Genomic DNA, 23,706 nt, shown 5'->3' with positions numbered 1-23,706 from the left:
TCAACCAACATTAATTACATCACATAATTTTGTCTTCTTTCTTGGTCTTACTTGGTTCCCTTGGAGTTGAGAATGACTTGCTTCTACTCTAATTCTGTTGGTTCTGATCAGACTAATGAGGCCAACATGGGACCCTCAGACCAGCATAGGTGGGGCCAGAGTTGCTTGAAAGGTTGGGACAGATGGGGAGGTTGCAGGAAAATGTTGCCACTTATGCTGGCTTCTCTGTGCTCCTGATGCATGTGTTTGAGGCTTAAAGCCTTAGTGCCATTCCACATTCTACTTCTCTACTGATCATTTATGGACCCCACGCTGCAAAGACATAGGCAATATAAGTGAACATTGCAAGCACCCTCCCTCAAGCCAACATCCCCTCATTATTTATTCATTATTAGCCTGCTATTTAGGAGAATGAAAACTAGTCGTTGCTTTGTCCATAATTATATTACATGTATATAAGACTACATTGCAAGACGGACATCATGAAAAATTAATAGAATTTCTTTCTAAAAATACTTATTTGGTCAGTAAAGTATCATACTGGCTATAGCATCTGTTGGATCGTTGATCTTTACATATGCGAATAAATGTTCAAGTGTGAAATATAATTGAGCTGCTGTGGAACCACACATTACTGCCAATCCAGGAAAGTATCTGTTGGCACCTCCACAAATTGCTACCTGACAAAAGCAAAATAAACACAAATTATTGTTCTATAACTATCAGGTATAACGTGTGCTTCGTGAAAAATGTAAAATGCTGTGATAAATCATAAACATAGCACAGTTCATGATTTAAAATCTGAAAATCTACATTTCACCTCCTGGATGTTTGACTGGAAAAGCGCGAAATAAAAAGAGAAAATGCTGCAAAAACTTGTCAAATCAGGCAGCATCAGTAGAGAAAGAAACAGATTTAACATTTCAGGTCAATGAGCTTTCATTAGCAATCAAACATGTTTTAAACTACAGAGAAGTGGAGGGTTAGTGAAAACAAAGGGAATGTCTGTGAATGGGCATAGTCTAAGAAATATTGTATGACACATGGTGTTATGGTGAGATGGCTAAGACTTTTTAATTGCAGGTGATAGAGTCATAGAGTGATACAGTGTGGAAACAGGCCCTTCGGCCCAAATTGCCCACACCGGCCAACGTGTCCCAGCTACACTAGTCCCAATTGCCCGCGTTTGGTCCATATCCCTCCAAACCTATCCTATCCATGTACCTGTCTAACTGCCTCAACTACCTCCTCTGGCAGCTTGTTCCATACACCAACCACCCAAAGTGTGAAAAGGTTAACACTCAGATTCCTATTAAATCTTTTCCCCTTCAATTTAAACCTGTCCTTTGCTCCTCGATTCGCCTACTCTGAGTATGAGTCTCTATACATCTATCCAATCTATTCTTCTCATGATTTTATGCACCTCAATAAGACCACTCCTCATCTACCTGTGCGCCAAGGAATAGAGTCCCAGCCTACACAACCTCTCCCTATAGCTTAGACCCTCTAGCCTGGCAATATCCTTGTAAATCTTCTCTGTACCCTTTCCAGGTCGACAACTTCTTTCCTATACCATGGTGCCCAGAACTGAACACCATCTGTCAGGAAATGTAAAAAGCATGAGATGGATGTCAGATAAGTTTTGATAAAAGGTTATAAAGCTATAAAGGTTAAATGCTTTTCTCTCTCTTGATATGCTGCCAGACCTGCTGAGTATTTCATGCATTTTCTTAATTATTTCTTAATTATTTCAGATTTGCAGTAACTGCAGTATTTTGTACCTCATGTTTCCAGTATTGCATTTACTTTGTTTCTCTTCTATTTTCATTCAACTCCTTGTACTGACAGTCAGATCATCTGTTATTACCAAGTCTCCACTCCTCTTTCTCAGATGGTAACAAAACCATTCAGTTTTTCTGGATCCCTATACCATTACAGGCATTTGCCTTGTTCTCTTCAACCACCTCTTCTTTGCAACTTTGCTTAGTTCTGATGAAAACTCAGTGATCTAATACATGAATCGTTTTTTTCCTGGACCCTCTGAAGATTTGGAGGGAGCTGATGGAATGTGGGGAAAATGAAATGGGATTTATGTAGGACAGATACAGGGAAATGTTTTTTCTTGCTGAGGAAACTAGAACTGGGAATTACAGTCTCAAAATGAGGGGTAAATTATTTCAGACTGAAATGAGGAGAAATGTATTCAGTCAAAGGATCATGATTTTTGGTTTAAGGGGCTGAATTGTCTTTTGCCTCTTTTATTTCTTATGTTCGTGTTTCATTTTTGGTTTATTTTACCAAAGATCTCCTGAAAGTCCAACTACACAAAATCCACTATTATTTAATTTGCTAGTTACAACCTCAAAAAATCTAATAGCTTTATCAATCATGATTTTCCTTTCATAAATCCAATTTGACTCTGTTCAGTCCTATTATTATTTTCTTTGTGCCCTCCTTCCACTTCCTTGACACTAGACTCTTCCTTTTTCGAACTGATATCGAGTTAAGGAATTTGAAGCTGTGCATTTTTTCTTTTCTTCCTTCCTTAAATAGTGAAATTACGTCTGCGACCCTAGTCTTTGGGAATCATTCTAGAATCCATGGATATTTGGAAAATGACAACCAGCCAAGCCACCCCTTTCAAAGCCTGGATTTGCAGCACCTGCAGGTCATCAGGTTTTATTAATATAACCAATACTATTTTGCAATTATTGCTAATTTCCCTCTATTTATTGCTTAGATTAGCAAACCAGTACTAAATACAAATACTAAACCAAACCTTCTTTTAACCCAGTATTTCTTCATTATTTCCAGGAAGTTCTCTGATTCACTTTCCAGGACAGTTGGCATAGACATGGTGTGCTGAAGGTCAGTTTTCATGCTGTGACTTCACTCTTACATGTTCACGTTTAAAAGACATTTTGATAGACACGTGGATAGGAAAGGTTTTAGAGCATACTTTAAATGTTGCAGTTCTCATCTTAAAGCTATGCCCTTTAATATTTTCCACCCTGGCAAAAAGGTTCTGATTATCTCTGATAATTTTATATACTTCTATTTGGTCTCCCTACAACCTCTGACGTTCCAGAGAAAACAATCCAAGTTTGTCCAACCCCTCCATATAATCCGGGCAGAAGAGCTCTTCTGCACTCCTTCCTAAGCCTCCACATCCTAATGTAATGGGACTGTCCGAACTGCACATGATACTCCAAAAATAGCCATACCTAAACTCTATAAACCTGCAATATGAACTCCTGAATAATACTCAATTTTCCGACTGATGCAGGGAACTATTTACCCAAACGTTCTTTACCACTCTAGCCACTTGCGTTACCATTTCCAGGGAGCTGTGTACTTTAACCCCACCTCCTTCTGTACATCAATTCTGTTAATGGTCAAGCCATTAATCATATATTTTCCTCTAACATTTGACCTCCCAATGTACCTCTCATTCTTGTTCTGATTAAATTCAATCTGCCATTTCTCCGCACATTTCTCTAACTGCTGTATATTTCGACGGCCTTACTTATTATCCGCAACACTACCAACTTTGGTCTTGGCAAACTTAACAACCAATGTATCTACATTTATGCCCAAGTCATTTATAAATATCATTAACAACAGAGATTCCAGGATAGATCCCAGCAGTATTCACCTGGTCATGAGGAATAGGAGTAGAATTAGACCATTCGGCCCATCATCTACTCCGCTATTGAATCAAGGCTGATCTATCTCTCCCTCCGAACCCCATTCTCCCGCCTTCTCCCCATAACCTCTGACACCTGTACTAATCAAGAATCTATCTATCTCTGCCTTAAAAATATCCACTGACGGCCTCCACAGCCTTCTGCGGCAAAGAATTCCACAGATTCACCACCCTTTGACTAAAGAAATGTCTCCTCATCTCCTTCCTAAAAGAACGTCCTTTATTTCTGAAGCTATGACCTCTAGTCTAGTCCTAGACTCTCCCACTAGTGGAAACATCCTCTCCACATCCACTCTATCCAAGCCTTTCACTAATCTGTATGTTTCAATTAGGTCCCCCCTCATTTTTCTAAACTGCAGCAGGTACAGGTCTTGTGCTGACAAACGCTCGTCATAGGTTAACCTATTCATGCCTGGGATAATTTTTGTGAACCTCCAGAGTCAGCACATTCTTCCTCAGATATGATGCCCAAAATTGCTCACAATATTCCAAAATGCAACCTTACCAGCGCCTTATAGAGCCTGCAGAATCTGCCCCTCCACCTATTTTCATATCATCCGTAAACTTTGCCACAAAGCCTTCAATCCTCTCGTCCAAATCATTTATATACAACGTGAAGAGTAGCCGCCCCATCACCGACCCTTGCGGAACTCCGCTAGTCATTGGTAGCCAACCAGAAAAAGCCACCTTTATTGCCACTCTTTGTCTTCTGCCATCCAGCCAACCTGCAATCCATGTTAGTATCTGCCCTTTGATACCATGGGCTCTCATCTTCCTAAGCAGCTTAACGTGTGGCACCTTCTAAAAGGCTTTCTGAAAATCTAAGTAAACAACATCTACTGGCTCTCCTTTGTCTGTCCTGCTATTTACTTCTTCAAAGATTTCCAGCAAATTTGTCAAGCAAAACCTCCCCTTAACAAAGCCATGCTAACTTCGGCCTATTTTATTGTGAACTTCAAGGTACTCATCCTTTATAATGGACTCTAACATCTTGACTCTAGTAATTCCTGAAATATCACTAACAATGCCTCCACAACTCTAAAGCCACCTCTTTCAGAACCCGAGGGTGCAGTCCATCTGGCCCAGCTTCCCAAACATCTTCTCCCTAGTAATAGCCACTCCATTAACTTCCCATAATTTCTCAGCTCTATCATAGACCACCAGGCAGAATATGAGAAATTTGGAATAAAGATGTCAAATTAAGGAAATTGTGGATGACCAAGGAGGTTGTAAACTTGATCAAGAATAAAAAGGAAGATGATGTCAGATTTAAGAAGGTGGCATCAAACAGAGCTTATGAGGATTATAACGCGAGGAGGAAAAAAATCAAACGGGTGATTAGAAGGGCCAAAAAGGTGAAATGTGATTTGCGAGTCATATTGAAGAAAATCTCAAGGCTCTTTACACGTATGTTGAAAACAGGGAGAAGGTAGGGCTGCTCAAGGATAAAGGAGAGAATCTATGCTTGAAGTCGGAGGATGTAGAAGAGGTACTAAACGCATCTGTATCTGTATTCACCGAGAAGGAGGACTTGGAGGACAGCAAGATCAGTGTGGACAATAAAAACATGTTAGGGCAATTTGATCTTGAGTAGGTGGTGCTGAGACACTTGAGGAGTATTAAGGTGGTACGTCCCCAGGTCCAGTTGTGATCTGTCCTGAGTTGTTGAGGGAGACAAGAGAGAAGATTGCGGGACCTTGATGACAACAGAAAAGTTGGCGTGGGAATGGGAAGGGGAGATGGAAACCTAGAGATCCAGCAGGCCTTGGCGCATGGAGCATAAGTGTTCAACAAAATGGCCGCCTAGTCTACAATTGGTTTTGCAGATGTAAAGGAGTCAGCACCAGATGCATTAGGTGAAGAGGTTCACATGCAGAAGGTGCATGCACACATCTTTCGCATGTGGAAGGGCTGTTGAGCCCCTAGCTGGAGATGAGGGAGAAGGTGTAAGGACAGGTGTTGCCTCTCCTGCAGTTGCTTGAGAGAGTTCCTATGGGAAGGGGCATTTGGTGGGAAAGGATGAGTGAACCAAGGAGTTGCAGATGGAATGGTCTCTGCGGAATGGATTGGAGCTGGGAAGATGTGACTGGTGGTGGGATCTCCTTGAAGATGGCGGAAATGTTAGGGAACAAATTTTTGAATGTGCAGGTAGGTGGGATGTAAAGTGAGGACAAAGGGAACCTCTATCCTTGTTCCGTCTGGGGAGAGGGGAAGCAAGAGCAGAACTGTGGGACAGAGGAGACAAGGTGGGGAATTCATCCCCACCAGCAGGGTGAAAATCACTGAAGATAGAGGACATTTCCCACCAGTCACATTCACTCACCCCCATTGCTTTACAGAGATGACTTCCTTTGCAATTCATTGGTTCACTCATCCCTTTCTGTGCAACCCGTCCCATCCCTAGGTACATTCCCCTACAACTGCAGGAGATATAACATCTGTCATTGGTCTTTCTCCCATTCATAGACCGCAGCAACTTTTTCAGGTGAGACAGAGGTTCACATGCGCCTCTTCAAACCTCATCTTTTGCATTTGATGCTCCCCATGGCCTGCTGGATTTCCCATTTGCTAACCATTTTAACTCTCCTTCTCATTCCCATACCTACCATTTTGTCCTTGGCTGTCTCCAGTGCCAAAGTGAGGCCACACACAAACCGGAGAAACACCTCAATGGTATAAACATTGAATCCTTCAATTTTAACTTAAACCCCTCCCCACCGCTTTCTCTTTCCTGTGCTACAGAACTGCTGAGTTCCTCCAGCACCTTGTGTTTTACTCAAGATTCCAGCATCTGTGGTTCCTTGTGTCACCATCTCAAACTTCTAGACTAGCCTGCCATGACGGAGTTTATCAAATGTGCAGGTGCCATTAAGCTTACGTCAGTATATTATAGCCATGTCTAACATTTTAAAAGTCTTAGTCATAAGTCTGTATTTTTTGTAGGTGGGATTGGATACGAAGGGGTGTGTCTACTTCCAGAGACTAACGAAGACACACACAGACACACACACACGCACACGCACACGCACACACACACACACACACAATTTAATGAGACATACTTTTATAAGAAGAAACTTTCCTAAGATTTATATGACATGAATGGAACAGCGATTAAGAACTGAAAGTGACGGATTATTTCTTGCTATGTACTACTTCAATAAAAGACCAATTAATCAAGAAACAACGTTTGGAAGATTTGTTTTTACTATCTTAAGTGTGTCGTGAGTGTGTAAAATATACTTCCTAACCATCCCTGAGGAGTAATGGTTATCGAAGTTGGACTTTGAGAACGTCGTAAAGATTGCCATTATATTGAGTAAAAAACTGTGTGACTACCAGTAAGCCAAAAACAGCTGAGTAAGCTTGTTTACAGTCGTTTAAAGATAAAGCAGCCAGTGCTGAGCCATGACCTTGGAAATAACGATGTTTTGAACTTTGCCAAGATAAGACTTGCTCAGCTAATGATTGTTTTGAAGACGTGGAACGGGCTGTTTTTTAAACGTATAACAACCTGGCAGCCAGCCAGCCAAGGATACACCAACTCATAGAGCCATGGACAGGTGAGTACGAAGAGGCACCACAAGAGGGAGCCGTGGAGCCAGAAGAGAGAAGATATGGAAAGAGAGAAGCCAAATGCACTGAAAAGGGAGAAGCAGCCTACCTAGAAAGATGTGAGATAGAAAGAAACAAGTTATGGAAGCAGATAGCCAAGGCAATTGAAATCCAGAAGAAACTAATGAAATCAGATGAGAATGCGAAGATGGTGCATTCTAATATGGACCAATAATTCATCCTCGGCCACGAGGTTGGGGACCAGCAAAACTCATTGCTGAGTTTACAACTGCCTGAGGGAGAACTCGAAAGGTACACCCAGTGGTTCCAATAAAAAGTGGAATTTTTCGATGGTTTTGTAGAGTACTAGACCAAGGAGGACCCGTTGGATCCTCACACACACACTAACCCCCGCTTGATATTACATTAAAATGATTCATTCGCTCCTTTTACCCCATCCCCCGCACAATCCACTCACACGTAACCCGCAACTGCGCAGGTGCGGTAGAGATTGAAGGGGGGGGGGCGCGGCGTCACAAGGGAGAGCTGGTTCCCGAACGCAATACTCCACCTCTCACTATTCACCACTCCCTAGAGAGGGAGGGGGGGCAAAGAGGAAGGGGGGGGAAGATTTTGAATCATGGTTTTGAATCATAGATCATGCGGCGTCACATGCACTTACCACCCCTACACATACTAACTACCCCCCTTGATATTATATTAATATGATTAATTTGCTCCTTTTACCCCATTACCGCCCTATCCACTGACGCATAGCCCCCAACGTGCAGGTGGGGGGGGGGGGTAGAGAGGGAGGGCAGAGAGAGAATGGGGACAGACGGAGAAAGAGGGGCAGAGACAGAAGGGCAAGGGCATTGTGAGGTCAGCTGCTGGGCAACCTTAATATTTTTTTTAAATGGCAGTTTGGTTATAAATTTTAGCAAATATCTCGGGAAATAATTGACCAAATTTATAGAGGATTGGTTTTTGAAATCATAAGGAAAATTTCTACCAGAAGATGTAAAAATGCCACTGTTATTGTAACGTCAGCAGCTGGGCAGCGGTCAGATTTAAAAAAAGGGTCAGATTGGTCAACAAGTTTAATAAAAAAGTCGTGAAAATAATGTACCAAATGTACAGAGGAGTGGATTTCTAAAATCACAAGGAAATCACTCTACTGAAATATGTAAAAATTTCCCCGTTTCGGCGTCTGGTTTTTGAGGAGATACGTTTCAAAGGCAAAATGACACACACAAACCCACACAGAGTTTTAAAAGCATATAGATGATATGATATATGATGTGAAAAAGTGGTTACTTGAAATCAAACAACTACAGTCAGAAGTGCGATGCAACAAGGTGTTGAAGTGGGAGAAGAAATTGGACCACAGGATAGTATCTCAAACGTCTCAACACGAAGATCTGGATGAAAATCTGGTTCTGTAGGCAGTTCAACTGCAAGGGTCTCTGCTCAAGTGGAAGCCAAAGCTGAAGTAGCTGCCCTCTCGCTTGCAGCTGCTGCCTTGGAGAAAAAATTAGATGAGGCACAAGAAGAACAGCTGAACAGAGAGGCTGAGGAATGGAACAGCTGAAAAGGGAGGAAGAACAGCTGAAGAGAGAGGCTAAGGAACGAAAAACTCAGTTGGGGAAGGAGAAGGAACGGCTGGAAATAGCCATGAAGCTGGCAGTTGCCGGAGCAAGGAGAGAGATATTGGAAGGCCAAGGATCAAAATGTGTCTTGAGAGTATCTCAGAAGAAAAATTCCTTAATGGAAAAGGAAGTAGCAGCTAAATCGAACCCACAGCCAGCCACTTTGGTCTCGCGACAGAGCTAGCACTGGGTGGTCGACAAAACTTCATTTCAACAACAAGGAGCTAGACCAAAGCAAACAACTTTTGGGCTGTCTGTTGAGGCTCGTAATAAGCCAGCAACCCAATAGTCTTTTCAGAGGCCTGTTCATCATCCATTTGCGCCCAGCCAAGGATCTCAAAGTGAATTCTATGAACTACTGAGGAACGAGAATCAGCGAGCTCCTAGCTCAACAAAATCTCTCTTTCACCTTACCCCAATGGAAATTCCTATGTATGATGGTGGTCATTTGCAATATGAAACTTTCATAATAGTATTTCACAAAGAGTGGAAATCAAAACTACTAATGAAAGCGATCGCTTACGATTTCTGGAGCACTACACAAGCAGATATGCAAAGCAGCTTGTAATAAGTTGTCGAAATGTGCCTGCAGAGGAGGGCTATCAAATGGCAAGTAAATTGCTTGAAGAAGGCCTATGCTTGGACAACTATCAAGGCAGAAGATGTGAAGGCATTGCATGAGTTTGCAATATTTCTTCGAGGTTGTGGCTCAATGAGAAATCACGACATGGAAGAAATTAATGTTGTTGTTAATATGAGAATTATCATTCTAAAACTGCCCTTTAGGCTTAGAGAAAAGTGGAGGGATAGAGCAAGTCGGTTACTGGAAGTTGAAAAACGAGAAGCCATGCTTCCTGATCTGGTGAGTTTCATGGAAAGGGAAGTATGGTTAATGTCAAATCTACGCCATGGGAATTTTCAAGATCCTAAACCAGCAACTGTTAAAGGTTCTATCTTTACTAAAACAAAAGATCAGGGTCTAAGGAAAGCAGTTTTGCTACCGCTATAATACCTGTAGATACGACAGGAAGAAATGAAAGGAGATGCATCTACTATTAAGCAAAAAGGATTCTGTTTGTCATGTGATGAGGTTGGTCACATCATAAGGTGGTGTTGTGGCGGTCCCTAGGGGTTAGGACACTCCTTGGATCACCCCACTCGGCTATTGAGCGACAGGGGCGTTAGTCTGCCACGGGGTTTCCCGAGGTCCCTCTGGGGTGTGTGCTCTCGCTGTGTGATTAAAGACTACTGTTTGAACCTGCGTGGCTTCTGGCCTTTTCTTGACCTCGTCCAGGCCACTACAACTGGTGACCCTGCCATTCATCACACATTGTGATAGATAACAACGCCGTTGCACTTAAACTCCCTACTCTGTGGACCGAAGAGCCTGACATCTGGTTCCAGCAGGCAGAGGCACAATTTGCTGTGCGAGGGATAACTGTGGACGAAACAAAATACTTTTACATGGTCAGCGCGCTTGACCAAGCGACTGCGAGGCGAGTTATGCCTTACCTTAGAGCCACCCCATTAACAAACAAATATAGGGGCCTTAAGGAATTCCTTATCAGGAGGTTTGGCCTTAGTGAATCTGAGCTGGCAGCTTGGATTCTCCGAATGGACGGCCTGGGCGACCGCCGGCCATCTGCCCTCCTGGAGGACATGCTCACCCTAATGAGGAACCACGAACCTTGTTTCCTATTTAAGTTTGCTTACCTGCAGCAGCTCACGCCCAACATCCGCCTGCAGCTTGCCAAGGATCCCTTGGGATATGCAGGCGCTGGCCGAGCACGGCGACGAGCTGTGGATGTCCCGCTGGAAGGTCGGGGCCGCTTTCCACCAGTCGGCCCCTGCGGCAAAATCCGGCCGCCATCAGGCATTCCACTGCAGCCACGTCTTTTTAGCACGGCCCACCTGCAGTTCCACCCAGCGGCAGCAGAAGTCGCTGGTGTTCAACCCAGCCAAATTCGCCTGCAGTTCCACCAGACGCCAGCAGAGGGGGATGGTGCTATTACCATCGTCGCTGGGGAGCTGCAGCAAGGCAATGTCGCCCAACCTTTTCATTCCCGGGAAACGCAGGGGCCGGTCGTCAGTGATTCCTTCGGCGGACGGCAATATTCGTTGCGTCTTCGCCTGGGATCGACGCACTGGGGGTCGATTCCTCGTGGACACAGGTGCGGAAGTGAGTGTTCTGCCTCCCTCCATCGCTGACATCCGTTGGGGGCAAACGGGGCCCCTTCCTCACCGCGGTGAACGGGTGCTATTCGCACCTACGGGGTTCGCACCATCTCCCTCAACTTTGGCTGCAGCTGCTTTTCATGGGAGTTCGTCATCGCCAACGTTTCCCAGCCATTGCTGGGCGCCGACTTCCTTCGAGCCCATTCACTGCTCGTGGATGTCAAGAGGCGGCGACTGGTGCACTCCGTCACGCTGGAGCCGGTCTTCCTCCGCATTGGTAATCCCGTATTCAATTCAATTCAATTCAATTCAATTTATTGTCATTTGGACCCCTTGAGGTCCAAACGAAATGCCGTTTCTGCAGCCATACATTACAAACTAATAGACCCAAGACACAACATAATTTACATAAACATCCATCACATTGCTGTGCTGGAAGGCCAAAAAATCTTCTCTCTCCACTGCACTCTCCCCCCCGATGTCAGAGTCAAAGTCAAAGTCAAAGCCCCCGGCGGGCGATGGCGAATTGTCCCGTGGCCATTAAGCCACGCCGGGTAATGCAAGATCGCGCACCGGGTCTTGATGTTAGAGCCCCCGGCGCGCGCTCGCAGCCCGCAGCCATTCCAAGCCGCGCGGGGCGGTGCTGTAAGGCCCCGCTCCAGGAGCTCTTCAACCCCGCAACTCGGGCGGGAGAAGTCGCCGTTGCGGAAGCCCCGAAAAGCGGTCTCCCTCCAGGGACCCGCGGGCTCCCGGTGCCGTCCGCCAAACCTGCGGTTGCAGCCACCGAATCTCCGGGGGTCGGGCCGCAGCAGCGTCCACCACAGCTCCACCCGCTCTGGACTCGGCCAGCTCCGCGACGGTGAGGTGAGTAGTCGGCACCAGAGCTCCCGGTCTTCCTGTTGGAGGCCGCTCCTCGTTGCAGCCCCAACGACAACGGAGACCCGACAAAGAAAAGGTCGGGTCTCCCGTGCAGGGAGAGATTTAAAAGTTACCCCCAACCCCCCCCACACACATACCCCAACAAAAATAACAAAAACTACATAAAAACATAGACATAAAATAATAAAAACGCAGACGGACTGCAGAGGCCGCTGCTGACGAGAGCCGCGCCGCCTACCGGGAACGCCGATGGTCCCCTGTCGTCCATAGATGGGACTTCCACGCAAATCCTGGCAGATTTTCCGGACATCCCCGAACCCCACTTCTGTTCCTCCACCCCCAAGCACGGGGTGGAGCACCATATTCCTACTACTGGCCCGCCTGTGCACGCCTGGGCGCGTTGTCTCACGCCATACAAGCTTCGTCTGGCTCGGAAGGAGTTCCGCCTGATGGAAGCGATGGGCATTGTGCGCCCTTCCGATAACCCATGGGCATCACCGCTCCATATGGTTCCTAAAGCGGGAGGGGTCTGGTGCCCGTGTGTGGATTACCATCGCCTGAAGGATGCGATCGTCGCCGACTGGTACCCGGTCCCGCACATTCAGGACTTCAATGCCCATCTGGCCGGAGCATCGGTGTTCTCCAAAGTGGACCTCGTGCGAGGGTACAACCAAATTCTGGTCCACCCCGACGATATCCCAAAGACAGCCATTATAACGCCATTTGGACTGTTTGAATTTGTACGGATGCCGTTTGGTTTGAAGAACGCTGTGCAGGCCTTTTAGCGGCTTATGGACTGTGTATCGCGGCCTGGACTTCGTATTCGTGTACTTGGATGACATACTCGTGGCCAGTCGCTCGCGGCAGGAGCACTGCATTCATCGCCGTCGGCTTTGTCAGTGCCTCAGCGATTTTGGTTTGTCCATCAACTCGTCCAAGTGCCGTTTTGGGGTGACGGCTATCGACTTCCTCGGCCACCCCGTAACTCCACAGGGGGTGGTGCCGCTGCCGGTCAGGGTGGACACTGTCCCCAGGTTCCCCCGTCCGACCACAGTTAAGGGTCTACAGGAGTTCGAGGGGATGGCCACCTTTTATCACCTTTTCTTGCCGGCAGCGGCCGCAATCATGCGTCCGCTTTTCCACCTGATTGCTGGTCATCGCAGGGAGGTTGAGTGGTCCGACGAAGCAACAGCGGCATTCGAGAGGGGTAAGGAGGCCCTGACTGGTGGACGCCCCGACCGCCCTGACGGTGGCCGCTTCTGAGATTGCGGTTGGGGCAGTGTTGGAGCAGCTCGTTGACGGATGCTGGTGGCTACTCGCCTTCTTCAGCAGGCATCTCAGTGATGCTCTGCGTCGTTACAGCACTTTCGACCGCGAGCTCCTTGCCCTGTATCTCGCCGTACACATTTTCGCTACTTCCTGGAGGGGAGGCCTTTTACTGCATTTACGGATCACAAGCCGCTAACCTTCGCATCTGCCAAGGTTTCAGACCCGTGGTCTGCCTGGCAGCAGAGGCAGTTGGCGTATGTGTCCGAGTACACCACCTCCATCCGTGTCGTTGAGGGCAAATACAACAGGGTGGCCGACGCCTTATCGCGACCTGCAGTCCACGCGGTTCTCCAAGTCGCTGAGGGGATCAATTATTCCGCCCTGGCAGCTGCTCAGCTGGTCGACGAGGAGATGGCCGCCTATCGTACGGCAGTTTCGGGCCTGCAGTTGGAGGACGTTGTCCGTGGTCCTGGTGGCGCAACGCTGCTGGGCGATGTCTCCACTGGACCTCCGCGACCCATCGTCCCCACCGCGACCCATCGTCCCCTGAGGTGCTCCATGGACTTGCGCATCCCTCCATCCAGGCGACAACGGCCCTGGTAGCCTCCCGCTTCATGTGGCACGGGCTGCGGAAGGAGGTTGGACATTGGGCGCGCACTTGCATCACGTGCCAGACCGCCAAGGTGCAACAACACGTGCTCGCGCCGTTGCAGGAGTTCACCATCCCTCGGCATCAGTTCGACTACATTCACGTGGACATCGTGGGGCAGCTACTGCCATCCCGGAGCATGACCTATCTCTTCACCGTGGTGGACCGCTTCACGCGGTGGCCTGAAGCCATTCCGCTACCTGATTCTTCAACGACCTCTTGTGCTCGAGCCTTGGTGGCGCACTGCATCGCCGGTTCGGTGTACCACTGGACATAATATCCGACCGGGGGCCTCAGTTCACATCGGAACTGTGGTCGGCCATGGCACGCTTCCTGGGGGTTCGCCTACACCACACAACGGCATATCATCCCGCAGGCGAACGGACTGGTGGAGCGGTTTCACCGCCAACTCAAGGATGCCCTGAAGGCACGGCTGAATGATCCGGACTGGGTGGACGCTCTCTCATGGGTTTTGCTGGGGATCCGCACTGCACCGAAAGAGGGCTTGGCCTCCTTCTCCGCCAATTTGGTGTATGGCTCTCTGTTGACGGTGCCCGGGTAGTTCATCCCTCCGGCACGAGGCCAGGTGGAGCAGCCTTCCGACGCTCCGCAACGTCTTCGGCAGACAGTGGGCAAGCTGGCGCCGGTGCCCATGTCTCGTCATGGGTCCTTCTGTCCTCACGTTCCCTCTGCTCTGGAGGACTGCCAGTTCGTCTTCCTGCGCAGGGATGCTCATCGGACACCCCTCCAGCGGCCATGTGAGGGTCCCTTCCGAGTCCTAGAGCATGGCTCATCTACATTCGTCCTGGACATGGGGGGTCGGCATGAGACTGTTTCGGTTGTGCGGCTGAAGCCGGCGCATATTGACAGTGATCAGCCGGTGCTGGTAGCGCGGCCCTGTAAACGAGGGCGCCCTCCGTCCAGGGTACCTCCTTCTCTGGCTACTCCGTCCCCTGCACCTGTTGGTCAGTTACCTGTTCCTGTGCCGGGCATGATATGCACCCGGGCTGGATGCCGTGTACGCCCACCTGTCCGTTTCGTGCCTTGGGTACTTGGGGGGGGGAGGGGGGGGGCCTGTGGCGGTCCCTGGGGATTAGGCCACTCCTTGGATCATCCCCCTCGGCTATTTAGCGACAGGGGCATTGGTCTGCCATTGGGTTTCCCGAGGTCCCTCTGGGGTGTGTGCTCTCGCTGTGTGATTAAAGACTACTGTTTGAACCTGCCTGGCGTCTGGCCTTTTCCTGACCTCGTCCAGGCCGCCACAGTGTCGAAAATTCAAGAAGGACTATAAAGAGACTCCTTAAAGGAGAAGGGAATCTGCTTTGGATGTTTGAAGAAAGGACACATGGTTAACAACTGCAAGAGTCGTATAACTTACAATAAGTGCAGACAAGATCATCCTGAATTACTTCATACTGAACAGAAGAATATGGAAAAGAAACCGGAGCAAATAGAACAGAAGGATAAGCTAGCTACTAGTGATGCTGTTACCTCAAATCAAATAAATGCGCAATTTGGGGCCAGGGTAGAAACATGCATTTTCTCCATCTTACCAGTAAAGGTAAGGAGCAGCCAAGCGAATATAGTGTTGCAAACATATGCATTTTTGGATCATGGAAGTTTGGCTACCTTTTGCACAGAAAGCTTGATGAGAAGGCTGGACATCACAGAAGAAATTAAGATTTTCTTGCATACCATGAATGAAGAGAAATGCTGCATAGTCATATTACAGGTATGGAAATATCTAGTCTGGATGAAGACAATTTTATACAACTATCTGATGAATGAATGAACGAATGAATACGTTTATTAGCCAAGTATTCACATACAAGGAACTTGCCTTGGTGCTTCGCCCACAAGTGACAACATGACATACAGTGACAGTTAAGAATGATACATAAAACATTAAACATTAATAATAAAACATTATTGATTAAAAATGTGAATTAAATAAAATACCAGAGCAAATGTTTCTATGTAAAAGGAGGCTACAGATTTTTGGTTATTGAGTAGAGCTATTACTCGATGTGTTTACACATGCATGCCTGTTTCTCTTCTAAATATACCCAAGCAAGAAGACTTGAAACAATGGCATTACTTGAAGGATGTCAAGATACCTAAAATAAATTTTGGTGTCAACCTACTTATGCTTTGAAGGCACTGGAACCTACAATGCTTTGAAGGCACTGGAACCTAAAGATTTTGTCAGCAGTCAAGGGGATGGACCATTTGCTGTGAGAACCCTACTCGGATGGGTTATCTATGGTTCCTTGAGAAGGAACAACAGAAGCAGCAACCAGAATAACCACCCTGCTGCTGCTATCAATCAGATATCTACTGCTAAAATAGAAGAGCTATTGATCAAGCAATACAACCACGATTTCAATGAAAGTACCTGTAAGGAATCAGAAGAAATGTCCAAAGAGTTAAAATTTATTGTATATTATGAACTACTCAGTAAAGATGATAGACGGACACTATTGTCTAGATTTGCCTTTCAAACAAGAAAGTGTTAGTCTGCTGAATAACCGTCGCATTGCAGAACAACGCACCCAGAATCTGAAACGCAAGTTTGGCAAGAATACAAAATTTCATGATGAATATACATTTCCTAAAGGACATGATTGACATTGATTATGCCAAAATGGTACCAACAGACCAGTTGAATCGAAATGACGGAGAGCTTTGGTATATTCCACACCACGGATTGTATCATTCGAAGAAACGGGACCTTGAGGGTGATCTATGACTGTGTTGCAGTCTTCAAAGGAACATCACTTAACCGTCAACTACTGCAAGGTCCAGACCTTACCAACTCACTCATTGCAGTTCTTATTAAATTTAGACAAAAACTGGTTGCTTTGATGTCTGATATTAAAGTGATGTTTCATCAAGAAAGTATCAGAAAAGCATATTGCCTATTTTCGATTCCTGTGGTTGCCTGATGGTGATGCACAAGACCTCATTGAATACTGGATGAAGGTGCATCTTTTTAGAGTGGTGTCATCACCAAGTTGTGCAAACGTTGCGATAAGGAAGACCGCCGAGGACAATAAAGCTCACTTCCCAGATGAAGTGACAAACACAGTAAAGAAAAATTTCTATGCGGATGATTGTTTAAAATCCATGACGTCGGAAGAGGAAGCAATTCAACTGGTAAAACATCTGACTTCCCTCTGCAACAAGGGAGGATTCATGTTATCCAAGTGGATCAGCAACAGCGTGCTGTATTGCATACCATTCCACCAGATAACAGAGCTGAGGAGACCCGGCAGTTGGATTTGGACAAAGAATGGAAAGGGCACTGGGATTGCACTCGTGTGTCGAAACATATGTGTTCCAGTTCAGAATCTCGATCCAAGAGCGACCATGTACTAGAAGGGGTATCCTATCCGTGATTCGATCTGTTTATGACCCTTTGGGATTTCTCGCACCATTTACACTGCCAGCCAAGTTGATTTTGCAGGATCTTTGTAAGGAATAACTTGGATGGGATGAGAGTATAACGCAAAATTCCTCTCAGCGATGGACAGAATGGTTAGCAGATCTCAACAAGATCTCAGAATTCAAAGTGGACCGGTACATGAAGCCTACAAACTTTGGTCAAATCAGATATGCACAGCTGCATCACTTTTCAGACGCAAGTTAAAGTGACTACGGGTGCTGTTTCATATCTAAGGCTGGAAAATGATAACAATGAAGTACAAGGTAGACAAAAATGCTGGAGAAACTCAGCGGGTGAGGCAACATCTATGGAGCAAAGGAAATAGGCGACGTTTCGGGTCAAGACCCAAAACATCGCCTTTCCTTTGCTCCATAGATGCTGCCTCATCCGCTGAGTTTCTCCAGCATTTTTGTCTGCCTTCGATTTTCCAGCATCTGCAGTTCCTTTTTAAACAATGAAGTACATGTTGCATTCTTAATGGGAAAGGCCAGAGTGACTCCATTGAAGCAAATGACGATTCCCAGAATGGAACGTACTGACACAGTCTTAGAAACACAGAAAATAGGTGCAGGAGGAGGCCATTCAGCTCCTCGAGCCCGCCCCGCCATTCATTGTGATCATGGCTGATCATCCCCAATCAATAACCCGTGCCTGCCTTCTCCCCATATCCCGATTCCACCAGCCCCAAGAGCTCGATATAACTCTCTCTTAAATCCATCCAGTGATTTGGCCTCCACTGCCCTATGTGGCAGGGAATTCCACAAATTCACAACTCTCTGGGTGAAAAAGTTTTTTCTCACCTCAGTCCTAAATGGCTTCCCCTTTATTCTAAGACTGTAGCCCCTGGTTCTGGACTCGCCCAACATTGGGACCATTTTTCCTGCATCTAGCTTGTCCAGTCCTAATCGTATATGTTTCTTTCACATCTCCCCCTCATCCTTCTAAACTCCAGTGAGTACAAGCTAGTCTTTTCAATCTTTCCTCATATGACAGTCCCGCCATCCCAGGGATCAATCTCGTGAACCTACGCTGCACTGCCTCAATTACAATTACAAGGATGTCCTTCCTCAAATTAGGAGACCAAAACTGTACACAATACTCCAGATGTGGTCTCACCAGAGCCCAACACAACTGCAGAAGAAACTCCTATACTGAAATCCTCTTGTTATGAAGGCCAACATTCCATTAGCTTTCTTCACTGCCTGCTGTACCTGCACGCCAACTTTCAGTGACCGGTGAACAAGGACATCCAGGTCTCGCTGTACCCCCCCCCCCCTTACCTAACCTAACCTAACCCCATTGAGATAATAATCTGCCCTCTTGTTTTTGCCACCAAAGTGGATAACCTCACATTTATCTATATTATACTGCATCTGCCACGCATCTGCTCACTCACTCAACCTGTCCAGGTCACTCTGCAACATCCCAACATCCTCTTCACAGTTCACACTGCCACCCAGCTTTGTGTCATCCGCAAACTTGCTAGTGCTGCTCTTAATTCCCCCTTCCAAATCATTAATATATATGGAAACAGTTGCGGCCCCAACACCGAGCCTTGCGGCACTCCACTCGCCACTGCCTGCCGTTCTGAAAAGGACCCGTTCATTCCTACTCTTTGCTTCCTGTCTGCCAACCAATTTTCTATCCATGTCAACACCCTACCCCCAATACCATGTGCTCTAATTTTAGTTACCAGTCTCCCATGCAGGACCTTATCAAAGGCTTTCTGAAAGTCTAGATACACTACATCCACTGGCTCCCCTTCATCCATTTTACTTCTCACATCCTCAAAAAATTCCAGAAGATTAGTCAAGCATGATTTTCCTTTCATAAGTCCATGCTGACTTGGACTAATCATTTTACTGCTATCCGAATGCCCCATTATTACCTCTTTAATAATTGACTCCAGCATCTTTCCCATCACCGAAGTCAGGCTAACTGGTCTGTAATTCCCCGTTTTCTCTCACTCCTTTCTTGAAAAGTTGTTAGCTGTTGACATAATGCTGCAAAAGGAACTGCAGCTTCAGCTGGAGAAATCTATCTCCTGGACTGATTGTACTACAGTGCTTAAATGGTACCCGGACGTGGTGCAGACAGACAAGAGGCCGAAGCAAAGAAGCCGAAGCCAAAGAACCGAATAGAAACGAGGCCAAAATGCGAACGAACCGAAATAGTCCGAAGACGAAACGCCTACTAACCGAAAGGTTGGGCGCTTAAATGCAAACTAACCGAAAGGGCGGGACGCCTAAACGCCTACGAACCGAAAAGCTGCGTCGCCTAAAAGCAAATTTACCGAATGGCCGCTCAGTCGATACGCCACCTACAGCCCAAAGGACCGACAGCTGCTCAACAGAAAAGTCCAATAACAGACTTGGCGTTGCCGGGGGGCGGGACTTATCAGCGATTGGTCTAGACCCCCGCATCCATCACATCACCGTGAAGGCATGAACATTGCCCCAAACCTCCGCTCCACCCGATCCACAGCCCGCCCAGGGTGGCCTTGGGAGAGTGGAGGCTGTCCCGAGGAATGCGCCCCTTCGGCCGCTTTCAACTTGGTGCTTGTGTTCAGATTGTCCAGTCACCTATAGCCTGTGTGGGAAAATGAACCCCATGCTCCTGCCTCTCCTTCTCTCTCCCCCCTCTCTCTCTCCCCCTTCTCTCTCCTCCCCTCACTAGCCTCTTCTCTCTCTCCTCCCCCTCTCTCTCCTCCGTCTCCACCCGCGAGAGCGTCCCACAGTCAATGACCGCGATGCACCGCCATCGGACCCCAACCTCCACACCAGGGTGATTCTCCCCCCCCCCCTCCCGACCCCCGGTCTTTGACACCCACACCAGGGTGATTCACCCCGGCCGCGGGGACAGACGGTTTATATATTACCGTCTCGGTGTTTGCGGAAGGCACCCAAGCTCCCACGCACAAAACAGGCAGCATCTCTGGAGAGAAGGAATGGGTGACGTTTCGTGCCGAGACCATTCTTCAGAGTGCTGCCTCTTCAGCTGAGTTACTCCAGCATCTTTGGTGTGACAGTTGTGTAATTTCATCGCCTTTGTGTATTGCGCGCCCAGGAGAGAAGCTGGACATGCCGCTTGCATCTATTCAAACAAGTGCGCTCAAATTGAAATCCCACATCTTTGCGAGGGAGGGATGGAATAGATTTAATCACCGGCTAAAACAAAGGCCGTTAGGACAGGGAAATAATTCCACCAGTTAATTAACCATGTTCCCGAATGTAAGAAAGATTACTACATGTAATACATGATATACATTTATACATGGTTAATGCACCACGAGTGTCTTGGTTGATGGGAAGGATACTGGAAATCATGCCCGATATTAAAGGTTTGGTGCGTACAGTACGACTTCAGACTAAGAACAATATCTTGGTAAGACCAATAACCAAGATATGTCTGCTTCCAAAAGCGAAGGTAAAGATGGAAGAATCGCTAAAGAAGTCTGAATGCTAAATAATGCATATTATTTTTGTCTTTTGATATATGTTAAGCTTTTATAGCTCCTTTTTTAATGTTTGTTAGTAATTGCTTCGTTATATGCTTCGAACAATTAGGGGCCGGTATGTAAGAGCCATTAAGCTTGTCAGTATATTATAGTCATGTCTAACATTTTTAATATTTTAGTCTTTATCTGTCTGTATTTTTGTAGGTGGGATTTGATACGTAGAAGGGGTGTGTGTACTTCTAGAGACTTGCGCAGAATCATAAATGAGGAGTGAGTTTGATCTTGGAAGGATGGTGAGAATAGTTTTTTACCATTCATTCACACACATCCACACACATACACACACACACGTTAACGAGACAACATACTTTTATAAGAAGAAACTTTCATATGATTTATGTGACATGAATGGAACAGCGATTATGTACTACTTCAATAAAAGACCAATTAATTAAGAAGAAATAACGTATGGAAGATTTATTTTTACTATCTTAAGTGTGTTGTGAGTGCTTAAAATATACCTCCTAACCATTTCCGAGGAGTAATGCCTATCGGTTGGACTTTGAGAACGTCCTAAAGACTGCCATTATAAAATGCCTCACTAAAATCCATGTAGACAACATTCACAGCCCTACCCTCATCAATCACCTTCGTCACTTTTATTTGGAATGACATAGGCCAATTGCAGGTAAGTGGGATTAAATAGGAACTGGGTCGTCATGGATGAGTTAGGCCAAAAGGCCTGTTTCAATGCTGTGACTTTGGTCAAATTTGCACTCTTTAATTTTATCACTCCAAGATGGATGCAAAACACTTTTTATTTATCTACTATTTCTTCCTCTGAATTCTCCTTCCATCTTTAGGGAATCCTTGCTAATTTTTGCTACTCCTTTCTTTTTTGCATATTAATAGTTGCTTGTGCAGTCTATCTTTTGTGCTTTTTGCGGGTTACTCTATTTAATTTCATTATTTAAGCTAGATAAGTCCTTATCTAACTTTTCCATTCCTCTTCAATTTCTTAGTACCTCTTTGTCGAAATTTGAAATTTTGATGATTCTCAGGATAAGTTATTGTTAGCATTGTAATGGGCCTGTCCCACTTAGGCGATTTATTTGGCGACTGTCATAGTCCGCCGACTGGACCCCCTAACGACAATGTCTACAACAACCTACCACCTAGTCGACGTCAAGCTACGGCAAGCTACCGACAACCGGCGACACATTAGGACGTCCACCTATGACCACACCTTCGACAATCTATGTCCACCCATGACAGGTTACGACAAGGTAAGACAATTCAGTCGCCGGTACCTGTCGTAGGTAGTCGCCAATGGAATTCACCAAAGTCAGCACCGGCGACAACCTACGTCATCCTAGCGACAAACTACGACAGCACCTACGTCAGGAGAAATCAAGTTACGACAAGCCCACGGTCGCCAAAAAGTTTTGAACATTTCAAAATGCAGCGCTGACCAGAAAAATGCTATAATTCTTTTGGGCGGCTGAGGAGACCATACAGGCGACACCCCGGCGATAGCCTAGTCGCATGTAGTCGCCTAAAAAATTGCCTAAGTGGGACAGGGGCATACATTACCGTGAGGTTAAGCATTGAGAAAATAATAATTTTCAGGTTTTGTCACTCTACAGTCTGTAATAACTGTTTGATTGTAATAATTTATTTCTAACTTGGGTTTCAATTCATCTATTGTTATGAATGCCACATGCATTCAAATCAAAAGCCTTCAATTTTGGCACTTTACTATTTATTTCCTGCTATGATTCTAATTATAAGAGCCCAAACATTTCTCATAAGAGTCATACAGCACAGGAACTGGGCTATTAGACGACTTGGTCATGTTGACCAAGATGCACAATCCAAGCAAGTCCCATTTGTTTGCATTTGGTTCATATACCTCTAAACCTTTCTTATCCATGTACCTGCCCAAATGTCTTTTAGGTGTTGTTATTGTACCTGCTTCCACTACCATCTCTGGCAGCTCTTTTCATACCCACCAACTTCTGAATGAAAAAGTTGCCCTTCAGGTTCCTATCAAATCTTTCCCCTCTCACCTTAAGCCTATGTCTTTTGGTTCATGATTCCCAACCCTGGGTAAAAGATTCTATGCATTTACTCTATCAATTCCGTGCGATTTTATACACCTCAATAAGATCACCCCTATGCCTCCAGCACTCCAAAGAATAAAGTCCTAGCTTGCCCAATTTCTCTCTGCAGCTCAGGCCCTCAAGTCCTGGCAACATGCTTGTAAATCTTTTCTGTAGTCTTGTCCAAGGGCATTGCCTGGAATCTTAACTGCTTTTGTTTCTTCAGATGCTGCCTGACCTGCGGCGTATTACCAGCATTAACTACAGTTTTTCACAATCCTCAGAGTATTTTATTGTTGTGTTGTTTTGCCCCAAACATTCCTTGCTGATGATAAAGTAATTCACTTGTCATTCATTCACAGCATTTGCATCGGGATTTCTTAATATCTTTGTTTTGAATTCCACCATTTCTAATTTCCCCATTTGCACCATTACCGTTCCTCCCCACCTTCTCTGACAATATATTTTGTGATACAATTGTTGCATGTCTAACATTTCCCAGTTCCATTGAGAACTTTCATTAACCTGAAAGAGTTTGCTCTCCACATGGAAAACAATTGATCTGCTAAGTATTTTCAGCATTTTCTCATTTTAGATTTTCAGACTGTGGCATTCGCACATTTCTGTTGTAAGCAGGGAACATCTTGGCATTGAAGAGATCAATCAATTAAACACTTGAGATATGTGCAGAAATAGAACTACTTTTTACTTTGTTTAAACAAAAGGGTAAGGAAGACCACGCTGAGAAATTAAAAATTCTAAAAGTAAAAGAATTAACTCTGAAATCTGACTTCATTATAATCTCCACAATAAGTAGTGA

General features: G+C 45.8%; 1 protein-coding gene across 1 annotated transcript in view; it reads right to left on the bottom strand.

Moving 5' to 3' along the window:
- Positions 1 to 524: 524 nt before the first annotated feature.
- LOC116978420 (putative ammonium transporter 1) overlaps positions 525 to 23,706 on the bottom strand; it is a 43,703-nt gene continuing 20,521 nt past the window's right edge. The window contains exon 7 of the mRNA XM_033029541.1: positions 525 to 680. Within this exon, the coding sequence (XP_032885432.1) occupies positions 525 to 680 (156 nt within the window). The remainder of the gene's footprint in view (positions 681 to 23,706) is intronic.

This window comes from Amblyraja radiata, chromosome 11 (assembly GCF_010909765.2).
Source record: "Amblyraja radiata isolate CabotCenter1 chromosome 11, sAmbRad1.1.pri, whole genome shotgun sequence".
In the NCBI taxonomy this organism is placed as follows: Eukaryota; Metazoa; Chordata; class Chondrichthyes; order Rajiformes; family Rajidae; genus Amblyraja; species Amblyraja radiata.
Note: the sequence above shows the minus strand (reverse complement) of the source record. Positions and strands in the feature narration are given on the sequence as shown.